The 13044-nt window shown below is 42.5% G+C and overlaps 1 protein-coding gene across 3 annotated transcripts in view; it reads left to right on the forward strand.

Annotated features, from left to right (window-relative positions):
- The window catches only part of LOC133623169 (tetratricopeptide repeat protein 28-like), a 632620-nt gene that overhangs the window by 396376 nt on the left and 223200 nt on the right, over window positions 1–13044 (forward strand). For all 3 annotated transcript variants that reach the window (XM_061986219.1, XM_061986220.1, XM_061986221.1), the window contains one exon: window positions 10039–10186. In XM_061986219.1, the coding sequence (XP_061842203.1) occupies window positions 10039–10186 (148 nt within the window). The remainder of the gene's footprint in view (window positions 1–10038; window positions 10187–13044) is intronic.

A 13044-nucleotide genomic window follows, 5' to 3' on the forward strand; every position in this document is an offset into this window, starting at 1 on the left:
TTATTAGTAAGTAAGCAAACAAAGGCTCCTAATTAGTCTGCTGACGTATGCAGTAACTGTCATGATCCGTGGTCCGGATCATGTTTTGGGTTTTCTGTTAGTTTTGGACTCCTTTAGTTCCTGTTTGTGCACCTCTGAGTTTGTTTTGGTTGCCATGGTTGCTCATTATTAGAGATGTCCGATAATATCGGCCGATAAATGCGTTAAAATGTAATATCGGAAATTATCGGTATCGGTTTTGTATTGTCGGTATCGGTTTTTTTTGTGTTTTTTTTTAAATTAAATTAACATAAAAAACAAAAGATACACTTACAATTAGTGCACCAAGCCAAACAACCTTCCTCCCCCATTCACACTCATTCACACAAAAGGGTTGTTTATTTCTGTTATTAATATTCTGCTTCCTACATTATATATCAATATATATCAATACAGTCTGCAAGGGATACAGTCCGTAAGCACACATGATTGTGTGTGCTGCTGGTCCACTAATAATACTAACCTTTAACAGTTAATTTTACTCATTTTCATTAATTACTAGTTTCTATGTAACTGTTTTTATATTGTTTTACTTTCTTTTTTATTCAAGAAAATGTTTTTAATTTATTTATCTTATTTTATAAAAAAATTTAAAAAGTACCTTATCTTCACCATACCTGGTTGTCCAAATTAGACATAATAATGTGTTAATTCCACGACTGTATATATCGGTTGATATTGGCATCGGTAATTAAAGAGTTGGACAATATCGGAATATCGGATATCGGCAAAAAGCCATTATCGGACATCCCTACTCATTATGTTCACCTGTCTCTGATTAGTGTTTGCCTGCTCACCTGCTACCCGAGCACTAATCAGAGGCATTATTTAAGCCTGCCTTTGCCGGTCAGTCGGCCTGGCGTCATTGTTTGCTACATGCACCTGTTACGTGAGTTTTTCCTTGTCTCTAGTTTATGCTAAGTGTTTGCTTCATGCCATGCTACGTAAGTCTTGTTTGTTTCATGCCACAGTTACCGGAGTGTTGCTTGTCCGTAGTCCATGCTAAGAAGTAGCATTAGCTCCAAGTGCGATCAGCACGTTGTGCCTTCGCCTTGTGTTCCGTTTTGTTTGTACTGCTTTGGTATTTTGAGAATTAAATCATGTTTTTACCTGCACGCCTAGTGGTCCGTCTGCATTCCTGGGAGAACGACCCCCGTAAAGATGCGACCCAAACGTGACAGTAACATATTGTGTCATTTATCATTCTATTATTTTTTCAACATTATTAAGGACAAGTGGTAGAAAATTAATTATTAATCTACTTGTTCATTTACTGTTAATATCTGCTTACTTTCTCTTTTACATTCTATCTACACTTCTGTTAAAATGTAATAATCACTTATTCTTCTGTTGTTTGATACTTTACATTAGTTTTGGATGATACCACAAATTTGGGTATCACTCCGATACCAAGTAGTTACAGGATCATACATTGGTCATATTCAAAGTCCTCATGTGTCCAGGGACATATTTACTGAGTTTATAAACATAATATACATTTTAGAAAAATGAAAGAAAATGTTGTGATGCCAAAAAATATCGATGTAATCATAGTAGTATCGACTAGATACGTGCTTGTACTTGGTATCATTACAGTTCGTCGCTACATCTGTAAGTGCAATTTAAAACTACTATGCAAAGCAAAAGCCATTTATCAACAACACCCTGAAACGCGGCCGGCTTCGCTGGGCCCGAGCTCATCTAAGATGAACTGATGCAAAGTGGAAAAATGTTATGTGGTCTGACGAGTCCACATTTCAAATTGTATTTGGAAACTGCGGATGTCATGTCTTCCGGAACAAAGAGGAAAAGAACCATCCGGACTGTTCTAGGCGCAAAGTTGAAAAGCCAGCATCTGTGATGGTATGGGGGTGTATTAGTGTCCAAGGCATGGGTAACTTACACATCTGTGAAGGCGCCATTAATGCTGAAAGGTACATACAGGTTTTGGAGCAACATATGTTGCCATCCAAGCAACGTTACCATGGTACCTGAACTTACGAGCTCATATGACTTGTAACGCAAAACACTCAGTAAATCAACATTGCCCATTGAAATACATTTAAATCAATTTAATCCGCGCTCCGTCCCCCCCCCCCCCCCCCCCCCCCCCCAAAACACGCTAATTCAAACATGGTAACATATGCCTTTTAAAAAGAAAAGCAAACATTTAGACAGTTTTTAATGAAGTAATTTATTATTGCACAGCATTTACCTTGGAGAGCGACCGCCGTGAAGTTGTTTTGACGTTGGCTGTTGGATGTTCACAGTGGCAGCCCGCACTGCTCTTTAATGGGGCCGGGAGCTCGCACGAGAAGTGCCACTTTGAACGTTGCTCGTTTATACTTGGGAGTAAAAAGAAAATATACATCAAACTGAATTTAAAAGCCAGTGGTGAGGGCTGGGCCATTAATCGAATAATAATCTAAATTGACAGAAAACTGCAGTGTCGAAATTTTTTTTTCCCCCTTCTTTGTAAATCTGCTTTTTTACTAATACACTAGCCCCTTAAAATACAGCGCTGGTCGTGTAGTTTCATCCAATCCAATCCAATCCACTTTATTTAAAAAGCACATCTAAACAACAAAAACATTTCCAAAGTGCTGCACAACAATATTAAAAACAATATTCAAATATTATCCTTAGCTCTGCCAATGACTGAATAAAAACAAAAAATAAATAAATATAAAAACAATATAACAATGAATATGATTAAAAACAATTTTAAAGGGTAAAACCAATTAAAACATTAAAAAGAAATCAAAATTTATAAAAACACAGAGGACAACAGAGGACCACACAACTCACGCAGTGTTAAAGGGGAACATTATCACAATTTCAGAATTGTTAAAACCATTAAAAATCAATTCCCAGTGGCTTATTATATTTTTTGAAGTTTTTTTCAAAATGTTACCGATCACGCAATATCTCTAAAAAAAAGCTTTAAAGTGCCTGATTTTAACCACCCGTCCATTTTCCTGTGACGTCACATAGTGAAGCCAACACAAACAAACATGGCGCATAGAACAGCAAGCTATAGCGACATTAGCTCGGATTCAGACTCTGATTTCAGCGGCTTAAGCGATTCAACAGATTACGAATGTATTGAAACGGATGGTTGTAGTGTGGAGGCAGGTAGCGAAAACGAAATTGAAGAAGAAACTGAAGCTATTGAGCCATATCGGTTAGAACCGTATGCAAGCGAAACCGACGAAAACGACACGACAGCCAGCGACACGGAAGAAAGCGAGGACGAATTTGGCGATCGCCTTCTAACCAACAAATGGTATGTGTTTGTTTGGCATTAAAGGAAACTAACAACTATGAACTAGGTTTACAGCATATGAAATACATTTGGCAACAACATGCACTTTGAGATTGCAGACAGCCCAATTTTCATCAATTAATATATTCTGCAGACATACCCTCATGTCAGCAGGCCAGGGAAGCTAGGGTCGATATTCTTCTCTTGATCATCTTGGGACGGTGTGAGCCAAGACATCCAGGGGGGTTTAGCTCGCTCGTCTGCGGGAACAAACTGCCGCCATTGCTTGCCGTGCTACCGAGGTCCACACTCCGGCAGATTCAATGGGGGTCTGGCGGCAGATTTCTTTGACTTTATCGTTGGAAATGCATCTGCTTTGAGTGTCGCAGGATATCCACACATTCTTGCCATCTCTGTCGTAGCATAGTTTTCGTCGGTAAAGTGTGCGGAACAAACGTCCAATTTCTTGCCACTTTCGCATCTTTGGGCCACTGGTGCAACTTGAATCCGTCCCTGTTCGTGTTGTTACACCCTCCGACAACACACCGACGAGACATGATGTCTCCAAGGTACGGAAAACAGTCGAAGAAACGGAAAATAACAGAGCTGATTTGACCCGGTGTTTGAGAAAATGGCGGATTGCTTCCTGATGTGACGTCACGTTGTGACGTCATCGCTCCGAGAGCGAATATTTAATTCGCCAAAATTCACCCATTTAGAGTTCAGAAATCGGTTAAAAAAATATATGGTCTTTCTTCTGCAACATCAAGGTATTTATTGACGCTTACATAGGTCTGGTGATAATGTTCCCCTTTAAAAGCCAAAGAATATAAGTGGGTCTTAAGACGAGACTTAAAACACTCCTCTGTGGGAGCAGTTGGAACATGGAGGGGCAGAGTGTTCCAGAGCTTAGGGCCGACCACAGAGAAGGCCCAGTCTCCCCTGGTTTTAAGTCTGGTCTTGGGCACCATGAGCTGGAGCTGGCTCTCGGACCTCAGAGCGCGCGCAGGAGTGTAAATTTGGATGAGGTCCGAGATATAATGAGGTGCCAGTCCATGTAAAGCTTTAAAAACAAACGGCAAGGTTTTAAAATCAATTCTAAAATGAACAGGGAGCCAGTGCAAACTCTGAAGAATTGGGGTTATATGCTTGCGTTTCCTGGCCCCTGTTAAAAGTCGTGCTGCCGCGTTCTGGACTAACTGCAACCGGGAGAGAGCTTTTTGGCTAATGCCAGCATAAAGTGCATTGCAGTAGTCCAGGCGACTTGAAATAAAAGCATGCACAACTTGAACAAAAAGGTTGAAAGATAAAAACGGTTTTACCTTTGCTAAAATACGAAGATGATAAAAACACGATTTTAAAACGCCATTGACTTGTTTGTCAAGTTTAAAATCACTGTCTATAGTGACGCCAAGGCTGGTGACTTTGGGACGCACATCATTTACATGACCGTAAACCAGAATCAGAATCAGAATTACTTTAACGATCCTCGAGGGGAAATGAAGATTTTCAGCACAATCCCATTCAAGATCCGACAAACATTACAGGGAGACAGAACAGGGTCGCTGACGGGTCTGCCAACTTCCGGCGCCTCTTACAAAAAAGATGAGAAAAAAAAACATTTCTGTCTGAGCCTGGGCACCTGGAGATGGGGTCCAGATTGTGGCCAAGGAAGAAAAAAACCTCATAGCCATAGCACACATAAACATATGTGTGTAAGAGGGAAACATCAAAGAACACAAAGGCCATTAAAGGGGAACATTATCACCAGACCTATGTAAGCGTCAATATATACCTTGATGTTGCAGAAAAAAGACCATATATTTTTTTAACCGATTTCCGAACTCTAAATGGGTGAATTTTGGCGAATTAAACGCCTTTCTATTATTCGCTCTCGGAGCGATGACGTCACGTTGTGACGTCACATCGGGAAGCAATCCGCCATTTCCTCAAACACATTACAAACACCGAGTCAAATCAGCTCTGTTATTTTCCGTTTTTTCGACTGTTTTCCGTACCTTGGAGACATCATGCCTCGTCGGTGTGTTGTCGGAGGGTGTAACAACACGAACAGGGACGGTTTCAAGTTGCACCAGTGGCCCAAAGATGCGAAAGTGGCAAGAAATCTGACGTTTGTTCCGTACACTTTACCGACGAAAGCTATGCTACTACGGAGATGGCAAGAATGTGTGGATAGCCTGTGACACTCAAAGCAGATGCCTTTCCAACGATAAAGTCAAAGAAATCTGCCGCCAGACCCCCATTGAATCTGCCGGAGTGTGTAAGCAATTCAGGGACAAAGGGCCTTGGTAGCACGGCAAGCAATGGCGGCAGTTTGTTCCCGCAGACGAGCGAGCTAAACCCCCTGGATGTCTTGGCTCACACCGTCCCGTATGCCACCGAAGATGATCAAGAGAAGAATATCGACCCTAGCTTCCCTGGCCTGCTGACATCAACTCCAAGACTGAACAGATCAGCTTTCAGGAAAATGAGGGTATGTCTACAGAATACATTAATTGATGAAAATTTGGCTCTCTGCACTCTCAAAGTGCATGTTGTTGCCAAATGTATTTCATATGCTGTAAACCTAGTTCATAGTTGTTAGTTTCCTTTAATGCCAAACAAACACATACCAATCGTTGGTTAGAAGGCGATCGCCGATTTCGTCCTCGCTTTCTCCCGTGTCGCTGGCTGTCGTGTCGTTTTCGTCGGTTTCGCTTGCATACGGTTCAAACCGATATGGCTCAATAGCTTCAGTTTCTTCTTCAATTACGTTTTCGCTACCTGCCTCCACACTACAACCGTCCGTTTCAATACATGCGTAATCTGTTGAATCGCTTAAACCACTGAAATCCGAGTCTGAATCCGAGCTAATGTCACTATAGCTTGCGGTTCTATGCGCCATGTTTGTTTGTGTTGGCATCACTATGTGACGTCACAGGAAAATGGACGGGTGTATATAACGATGGTTAAAATCAGGCACTTTGAAGCTTTTTTTAGGGATATTGCGTGATGGGTAAAATTTTGAAAAAAACTTCGAAAAATAAAATAAGAAACTGATTTTTAATGGTTTTAACCCTTCTGAAATTGTGATAATGTTCCCCTTTAAAGACATTAAAAGAGAAGAGCTGATGCAACCAGCCACTTCTACACACAGCCACAAAAGTAAAACAAAGAAAAACATATACACTGTGGTGGCCTCTGCGGTGTTCCACGCCATCGTCTGCTGGGGTGGGGGGAGCATGGCCAGAGACAGGAGCAGACCCAACAAAGCAACCAAGAGACCCTCGGCCGCCCACCAACTCTCGGCCAGTGTCCAGTCTGCATGGATGACCGAGGATACGTCTAAGGAGATCGATACCTATCCGATACCTGCTCATTCGGCCAAGACACTGATAAGCTCTGCAGCCTTGTCTCTTCATCCACATCTCCTCCAGTCTCTCTAAACGAACTCTGGTGTGGCAGAGACCCAGCAGCTGGTCTCCATGGCCAAAAGGCTCCCGGGAGGCAGATCCAGAAGTTCACAAAAAAGCACCGCAGAAGTCACGGAAGTGCCACCGCTTGTCACACAGTCCCAAAGGGTCCCCAACCAAAAGGCAAAACCCCCCCCCCCCAAAAACAGGTTTTGCAAAGCGTAAAGGCTGCCAGAAACCCACAGAAGATGTCCGATAATGGCTTTTTTTGCCGATATCCGATATTACGATTTTGTCCAACTCTTAATTACCGATATCAACCGATACCGATATATACAGTCGTGGAATTAACACATTATTTTGCCTAATTTTGTTGTGATGCATTAAACAATGTAACAAGGTTTTCCAAAATAAATCAACTCAAGTTATGGAAAAAAAATGCCAACATGGCACTGCCATATTTATTATTGAAGACACAAAGTATATTATTTTTTTTTAACATGCCTCAAAACAGCATCTTGGAATTTGGGACATGCTCTCTCTGAGAGAGCATGAGGAGGTTGAGGTGGGCGGGGTTGGGGGGGTGGGGTTGAGGTGGAGGGGGGTAGCGGGGGGTGTATAGCGTCCCGGATGAGTTAGTTCTGCAAGGGGTTCTGGGTATTTGTTCTGTTGTGTTTATGTTGTGTTACGGTGCGGATGTTCTCCCGAAATGTGTTTGTCATTCTTGTTTGGTGTGGGTTCACAGTGTGGCGCATATTTGTAACAGTGTTAAAGTTGTTTATACGGCCACCCTCAGTGTGACCACTTGTGCATTCACTTGTGTGTGTGAAAAGCCGTAGATATTATGTGATTGTGCCGGCACGCAAAGGCAGTGCCTTTAAGATTTATTGGCGTTCTGCACTTCTCCCTACGTCCGTGTACACAGCTGCGTTTTAAAAAGTCATACATTTTACTTTTTGAAACCGATACTGATAATTTTGAAACCAATACCGATAATTTCCGATATTACATTTTAAACCATTTATCGGCTGATAATATCGGCAGTCCGATATTATCGGACATCCTTATTATAAACCTATAAAAGTGGAACAACAATACAAAAAACACAGTCTGCACACTTTCATGGCCTTACAGACAGTCGGAAAATTTGAAAACGCTGTTCAGAAATGCACTCAGTGGCCTTGTGGTTAGAGTGTCCGCCCTGAGACTGGAAGGTTGTGAGTTCAATCACCGGCCGAGTCATACCAAAGACTATAAAAATGGGACCCATTACCTCCCTGCTTGGCACTCAGCATCAAGGGTTGGAATTGGGGGTTAAATCACCAAAAATTATTCCCGAGCGCGGCCACCGCTGCTGCTCACTGCTCCCCTCACCTCCCAGGGGGGTAAGCGTAGGAATGGGTCATATGCAGAGGATAATTTCACCACACCTAGTGTGTGTGTGACTATCGTTGGGACTTGAACTTAACATTTGTCCAGATCTTGTATTAAAAAAATCTCATAGGGAGCCACATTGAAGAGGCTGACGAGCCACGAGTTGCCGACTTTGGGTCTAGAAAATACAAGGTCTGTACTCTTGCGAGAGGATGTCAGGTTATGTGCTACGTAATTATTCTATTGTCAACAATGTGACTGAATGACAAATGCCGGTTATGTGTGTCTGCTTCAACAACAAAATCAGGCATCCTCGCACTTGTACTGTGCACTTGTGTTATTGCTTTATAACAACGCTCTGACAAAGGAAATGCTCACTCTTAAGTATTTATGGACATTATTCAGTGCTCCATGGGCCGACTGGAATAACTCATTCTCCCTTCTCTCTCTCTCCCTCTGAAGTGTTCCTTTAGCACCGGTGCACTATTAATGTCTTTTATTTAGAAATGTGAGACAACTGGATTTCCCAAGAAGCCACCCAGCTCAAATGCAGCACATTTGTGTAAAAAAGTATAATCCAATTAAAGAGAACACGCCCTTTGTCAGCACAAAATAGAGAGGTTTTATGAGAATACGAATCCTTCCATCTATCCATTTTCTACCGCTTGTCCCTTTCGGGGTTGCGGGGGGTGCTGGAGCCTATCTCAGCTGCATTCGGGCGGAAGGCGGGGTACACCCTGGACAAGTCGCCACCTCATCACAGGGCCAACACAGATAGACAGACAACATTCACGCTCACATTCACACACTAGGGCATACTTGCCAACCTTGAGACCTCCGATTTCGGGAGGTGGGGGAGGGGTGTGGTCGGGGGTGGGGCGGGGGCGTGGTTGGGGGCGTGGTTAAGAGGGGAGGAGTATATTTACAGCTAGAATTCACCAAGTCAAGTATTTCTTATATATATAAAGATATATATAAGAAATACTTGACTTTCAGTGAATTATAGCTATATATATATATTTATTTTATTATATATATATATACATATATATAAGAGAAATACTTGAATTTCAGTGTTCATTTATTTCCACATATACACACACATAGCACTCATCTACTCATTGTTGAGTTAAGGGTTGAATTGTCCATCCTTGTTCTATTCTCTGTCACAATTATCCTAACCATGATGAACACCCTCTCTGATGATGCATTCTGCTTTGTCTCTTTATTGTGTGCGCAGTTGTGCACTCTCTAAAAGCCGTAGATGTTATTGTCACATATGCATGTACAGTAGATGGCAGTATTGTCCTGTTTAAGAGTGTCACAACATTGCTGTTTACGGTAGACAAAAATGTGACTGCTGTTGTTGTGTGTTGTTGCCGCGCTGGGAGGACGTTAATGAAACTGCCTAACAATAAACCCACATAAGAAACCAAGAACTCGCCCTCGATCATTCTACAGTTATAACGTGATTGGGCAGGCACGCTGTTTATATTGTGGGAAAGCGGACGTGAAAACAGGCTGTCGACACGTCACTCAGGTCCGCATGGAGCTGGAGGGGGCGTGGCCTCCAGCTCCGCCTGAATTTCGGGAGATTTTCGGGAGAAAATTTGTCCTGGGAGGTTTTCGGGAGAGGCGCTGAATTTCGGGAGTCTCCCGGAAAATCCGGGAGGGTTGGCAAGTATGCACTAGGGCCAATTTAGTGTTGCCAATCAACCTATCCCCAGGTGCATGTTTTTGGAGGTGGGAGGAAGCCGGAATACCCGGAGGGAACCCACGCAGTCACGGGGAGAACATGCAAACTCCACACAGAAAGATCCAGTCGTATTGTGAGGCACATGCACTAACCCTGTTCTACCGTGCTGCCCAGAATCCGAATCATGGTGTGTAAAATATACCCGATAGGCTGCCATGACTTAAATTTGTTTCCTCTCTCCCCTTCCACAGGCATACTTCCGACAGGGTGTTGCCCTTCAGTACCTCGGTCGCCATGCCGACGCACTGGCTGCCTTCGCCTCCGGCCTGGCCCAAGACCCCAAGAGCCTGCAGCTACTGGTGGGCATGGTAGAAGCTGCCATGAAATCTCCTCTACGGGGTAAGTCAATCATTAGCATGCTGTTTATGTATGGGTATGTGTCAGTTAAGGGCGCCTCCGTGTCGGTGTGTCTCGCCATCTCCATAGATTTTGTCCCACAAGTGGCAAAATGTCTGGGATTATCCTACTGTGTCAGTCAATAAGCATGTATGGCTGACTTTACTTGTCACTTTTTACTCATTGTGCAGGCAGGTCAGCTCTATCTATCTTGCGACTGACTGCAGGTGTCATGTACTTACCTCGCCTCTCGTAGGCCTGATGTCTGCCGTTTCAGCGTATCTTATTGTCAGTCAGTCTGATCGCTCTCGCAGATAGTCTCTTATCTTAATGAGCATCCAACACTAATGCCATTGTGAGCCTGGCCCTGACTAAGCAGTTTCCCCCTAAAGCTGAGTGGTTTTATAAATAGCTTACTAAAGCCAAGATTGTGACTAAAATGTGTGCTTTCTGTTTATGCATCATCATTAGCCTGACTGCATGAGTTATCAGACTGAAGCAGTCTAATGAGCCGGCAAACAAATCCAGCAATGATTTCACTTCAGATGACCACTGCAGAGGGATTTAATTAGGGCTGCAACAGCTAATCGATTAAATCGATTAAAATCGATTATAAAAATAGTTGGCGATTAATTTAGTCATCGATTTGTTGGATGTATGCTATGCGCATGCGCAAAGGCTATTTATTATTATTATTATTATTATTTTATTTTTTTTAACTTTTATTTATAAACTGCAACATTTACAAACAGCTGAGAAACAATAATCAAAATATTAGGGGTGTAACGGTACGTGTATTTGTATCGAACCGTTTCGGCACGGGGTTTTTGTTTCGGTGCGGAAGTGTACCGAACGAGTTTCCACACGGACATATTAAGTAGCGTACTGCACGTTGTGTAAACAATACTCAAAATGCCAGACATTTGAGGCATTTATGAAACTCCGCCCTGACAGCCCAGCAAAAGATGACATGTCCGGTGAAAAGAGGACGTATGGTCAGTCTGTACGTAGCTCGTTAGCTGCTAGCATGTTAGCAAAAGAGGACTAGCAGCGATCGGTTTCACCGGACGTGAAATCGATCGCTGCTAGCATGCTAGCAGCGATCGATTTCACGTCCGGGCTAGGTCCTGACCATACGTCCTCTTTTCACCGGACATGTCATCTTTTGCGGGGCTGTCGGTCGGTGTTTCTTAAATGCCTCAAATGTCCGGCATTTTGAGTTAGGGTTGCGTGTATTTTCAATGTACGTTCAGGGTTAAGAAGGTTAAAAACACAACAAATTGTGCGTGCGGGGAGGGGGAGAGACGTTGTGTAAAGATTAATTATAACATAGTTTTTGGCTTGTGAAATTGCATTAAAGACACATCATGTAGACCGCATTAGTTCAGGTCGAGATTAGAAACTATTGTGCTTGAAATCTGGAGTAGTTTATCACACAGACATTTTTATTAAAATGTTTGTTACACTGTTGCTTTTTTGTCATTATTTTTTCTCTAGTGACAAAATCATTAGCACTCTTTTAACACTTTTACCATTACCGTCAGTAAAATATGGCACATTATCATTGTATCGCCCCAGCAGAGTCTCACAATTTCTGACACTATTTGTTTAACTTTATTGTGACCTCAGCACATCTACAGCAGTGTTTACTAGTTCCAATATTGTTTATCTCCAGATTGCACACCATCTTACAGTCTTCTAGACACGCCCACATATCACTTTCTCATTCTCCACCAATCAGCATTGGCTAAAGGTGGTAAAGTTCCAATTGCCAGATATTGGAAACTAATGACATTTCTGAAGGATTGATTTGGTTACTAATTCAATTACTTTTTATGGGAAAGTAACAAGTAACTTTAGCTAATTGCCCGAACACGGTCAGTGACTCAGGCTAAATGTAAAACGTGTTTATAAGTCTGAAATATACGTTTAACTGGACAATCACTGGCCTTTGGATGACTTTGTTTGGTAATAAAGTACTTTTTCTTCAAGTGTGTTTGCACATGCGAGGAAACTGTTGAGTAAGTATTAAGAGAATAAAGAATGGAGTCTCTAGTCAAGTACATAAGCTCTTTACTGGAACCAAAACAAGAAAAGGGTTTGGGTGCAAGCCCAGAGTGAAGCATCATGGACTGGAATGAGTCCTGCCTGTCGGGGAGGACTGGATCCCTTTAATCTCTTAATTGTTTACCATAGTCCCCGCAGCTTGGTGCTACCAGCTAAAGACCTCATCCAAGGTGTGTTGAAGAGATGTCCGCTAGGTTGAAGGATTAAGAGCAATGATCCTCTCAGAGAGTCTCCTGGCACACTGGGACTATAATCAATGTTAGACCTGTAAACAGCGAGGATAACCAGCATTAGTCGGGCCTGATAAGTGAAAGGTAGACGACGAGAGCACCTTGTCCCTTCCAGCCTTGTTAATCCGGCCCCTCTCAGGAGTTAAATCGTTCATACATATTTATTGGAAACAGAAACATTAAACCTTGGGGACTTCATACTTGAAAAAGTCCTTTAACAAAGTATTTGATTATCTAAAACTGAAATGTGCCTCTTTTTGGCTACCTTCACACTGCAGGTCAACTCCAATTTGTTTGCCAACATGTATTTGATTTTTTCATGTTAGTGTGAACTAGAGTAGTACGGTATACCGGTATTCATATAATACCGCGATACTAATGAATCATTTTCGGTACTATACCCCCTCTAAAAAGTACCGGTTTTACTACACACTGTAGCTCACCGCCGTGTAGGGATGATGTTCGAAACCAGGTCTCCCGGTTGTTCGATAAGAAAAGAACCGTTCGATAAGAAAAGAACCGATTCCATGGACTCGAATCCCTTTTTGAGAACCGGTTCCCACT

Source organism: Nerophis lumbriciformis, linkage group LG12 (assembly GCF_033978685.3).
Source record: "Nerophis lumbriciformis linkage group LG12, RoL_Nlum_v2.1, whole genome shotgun sequence".
NCBI classification, from domain to species: Eukaryota; Metazoa; Chordata; class Actinopteri; order Syngnathiformes; family Syngnathidae; genus Nerophis; species Nerophis lumbriciformis.